The following is a 3,438-nucleotide window of genomic DNA, read 5'->3' as shown; positions in this document are numbered from 1 at the left end:
AGCAGTTGAAATGGAAGTACCTGTGTATGTTAGTTTGTAAACCTAGAAGTGGGAGGACAAAAGGATTCTTTTAGGAAAGCCCTGCTGATGAGGGGACAGTAATAGGACCACCCTCTTAACAGTGACCTAACAATGCAGAACCTTGGTAACCACACAGCCAACTGCTTAGAGCCAGTCCACCAGGCTCTCTTGTCTGAGACCCTAGAGAAAGCAGGATGTTCTCTTGCTGTCTTCGAACTACTCAAGGCTCAGGACACAAGAAAAACAACAAGGAAGGCCATGGTAGTGTCTGGAGGCACAGGGTTCATTCTTGCCTTCATCACTTCTGGCCATTTTACAGAAAGAAAGCAAAAAAAGACAAGGTAACCACTCTGAAATCTCTATGTTTTGGTCTTTATGTTTGGCAGTGTGATAATTCAGGAAAACATGGAATGAAAAGACTCAATGAGAATGTTGCAGACCTGTGCCTGTTTGAATGATCCACCATGGTCTCTCATCAGGGTAAGAATGGATCTGCCTCAGAAGACCAGAGGGAGAGCTGTACAGTGTCATGCATGAGTGCAGACACATTGAAAAAGCTGGTGAACCACTTGGTGCCTTCCCTACAGAGTGGGGACCCCTTCTTTGTCCCTGCCTTTCTCTCCACATACAGAAGGTTTGCCACCACCCTGCAGGTACTGAATCTGCTGTTCAAGCGGTGAGTGCCTACCTCCAAGCCCAGAGGTATCAGATCTTGTTCTGAGAATCAATCTCTCTCTCTCTCTCTCTCTCTCTCTCTCTCTCTCTCTCTCTCTCTCTCTCTCGATGTGTGTGGTTTGTATTTTAGTTTTTTATGGTGTGTGTGTGTGTGTGTGTGTGTGTGTGTGTGTGAGAGAGAGAGAGAGAGAGAGATACTTATTGTCTAGAGAATTGTCTGGATCCAGCAGCATGAAGTATAAAACTGCTTCTCTGACTCCCATGAAGAAGTATGGAGAGGGTCCTGATCCTGGAAAGGATTGATCTAGCATTGGAGGGGGATATAAGAACAGAGAAAAAGAAGGGAGGTGATTGGAGAATGGGTAGAGAGAAGAAGGTCTATGGGACATATGGGGAGGGGGGAATCTGGGAAAGTGGAAATCATTTGGAATGTAAACAAAGAATATAAAAAATAAAAATGTTAAAATAAAAAAATAAATACTGCAAAAAAAAAAACAAACAAAAAACAAAAAAAACAAAAAAAAAACAACAACAACAAAAAAAAAAACCTGCCTCTCACAGGCTTGGTCCAAGGGAGTAGGCTGTCCAGAGCTGAGACATTAAAATGGATGTAGCTCTCCTCTCTACCATGAAAAACTGTTAATTCTTCACCTAATATTTTTGAGGCCTTGGTCAAAGCACACCTATGTGTAAAAAAGGAGGTTCTAGAAATATTAGGGTACCCAATAGAGTTGGCGACCCATGAAGGATAATCCAAGTGACACTGACAACTGAGATGTCTGGATAGGGACGGTTGTGTCCACATTTACACAAATATAACGAAAACGCCTATTGTGTGCAGGTGAAGTAATAATTCTGAGAGCAGATAGCACTTCCAGGATTTGGACTCCATTCCTTTCCAGGAGTCACACTGGCCTCTAGATATATTTGAGGTGCGGGGTGTGGGACTTTACAAGTAACATTCTGTCTGGTCGTCTCTAGCTATGAATACTTCTGCCCTAATTCTGAAGAGGATGAGCAAGTAAAGACCACACTCTGTAGCTTCCTGGACACCTGGATGGACAAGAACCCTGAGGACTTCTGTCAGACCTCAGACACGCTCCCTCTACAATACTTGAAGACCTACTTGAGTATGAATATGCCAGATTCGGATCTTAATATTCGTGTCAATAGGCTCATGGTTCAGTTGCAGAAAGAACAGACCAACGTTTCACAGGCCAAAGTTGAGGAAGACTCAGATCTGGGGAGCAATACATCCTCATATTCAGAGCTTGAAGAGCACCAACCAACAGGGAAAACAGCCATTCTGGAGCCAGAATCAACTTGTGCACCAGAGCTGGAGAGCACAAAAACCGCCACAGGTTCTGTGACCCATGAGGACTTGCTACCAGATGTGTCAGCAGCAGTCCAGCCATCTCACTGATAGCATCTGTGGAACCTGTGTCTCAGCATGTCTGTAGATACAGTGTGTCTTTCATGTATTGCACCCTTGTTACCGTGGGTCTATCTACTTAGACAATGGTCCTGCCACATTTATCCCTTATTTGAGTCTATCCTACAACTCTCTTGGAGATAGCACTAGTTCTTCTGACCCCCAGGATCAGTCCCTGATTTCAGTACAGCAGCAATCCCAGCCCTACACCCAGCCTTCCCCTCCCCTGAGAAATAGCCATTTTACTCCTTCTGATCTTTTCAATGCTATATTTATTTTAAGTATTGGTAGTGTTTGTTTTTCATTGTCTAAAACAAAACCAATCTAATAATGAGAGAAAATACCTGTAAATTATTAATGTGTGATTTGGTAAGTTATTTTAAGATTATTTAAATAGCTCTCACGAGCAAAAAATAATTATAAGCACACATGTAAGCACTTAAAATAATTAAATGTCATGCTTTAATTATAATTGGTAAAAGATCTAAACAGTCATTTCTCCAAAGAAGATACATACATGAGCAGTAAAACACATAAAATAACCTCTACATCATTTGTCCGTAAACTATAAACTAAAGCTGAGATGTAGTACTACTTCAATTTACCAACTCATTTACATTGGGTTGTCTATACTTTTACAAACAGAAATTCCAAGTGTTGGCAAGGATGTGGTACAATTATGGCTGCCCTACCTTTTGGAGTAATTAGCCAATTCTTCAAAAAGTTAAAGTAAATGGTGTTGACTTTGCTCTTGTAATGAGGTATACATCCCCAAAAGAATCAAAATAAAAATCTCAACAGCCTAAATGTTCTTCAGTAGATGAATAGATTAATTGTAGTGTGTGCTAATGCATGCTATAGCACAGGCAAGTTTTAAAGCCGTTTTGCTAAGCCAAAAAGCCAAGTGCAAGTCTATAATTAAGCAAACATTTTCTTTTTTTTTTTAATTTGGTATATTCTTTATTTACATTTCAAATGATTTCCCCTTTTCTGGCTCCCCACAGGCAAACATTTGGTTAATGAATAGATCTAGGCAGACAGAGCTGATAGATGGCTTCCAGTGACTTAAGAAGAAGCTGCTTAGTGGGTAAATATGTGCTCTTCAAATGATGAAAATATTTTCTACAAGTATACAATGTACTTTGATCACATCCATGACTTATAACTTTCCATCTACCCATCCCATGACTTGATAACCAGTTTCCCTCCTTGCATTTGTTTATTTATTTATTTATTTATTTATTCATTCATTCATCAATGTATTCATTTATTATGATTTTTATTTTATTTATAAACTTGGTTCAATCATT

General features: G+C 40.0%; 1 protein-coding gene across 1 annotated transcript; it reads left to right on the top strand.

Moving 5' to 3' along the window:
• Window positions 1-215: 215 nt before the first annotated feature.
• LOC127690821 (ral guanine nucleotide dissociation stimulator-like) lies at window positions 216-2,119 on the top strand. The gene is made up of 3 exons (XM_052190324.1): window positions 216-362; window positions 501-697; window positions 1,678-2,119. The coding sequence occupies exons 1-3, from the start codon at window positions 216-218 to the stop codon at window positions 2,117-2,119; spliced, it is 786 nt and encodes a 261-aa protein (XP_052046284.1).
• The last annotated feature ends 1,319 nt before the right edge of the window (window positions 2,120-3,438 follow it).

Source organism: Apodemus sylvaticus, chromosome 8, assembly GCF_947179515.1.
Source record: "Apodemus sylvaticus chromosome 8, mApoSyl1.1, whole genome shotgun sequence".
Lineage (NCBI taxonomy): Eukaryota > Metazoa > Chordata > Mammalia > Rodentia > Muridae > Apodemus > Apodemus sylvaticus.
Note: the sequence above shows the minus strand (reverse complement) of the source record. Positions and strands in the feature narration are given on the sequence as shown.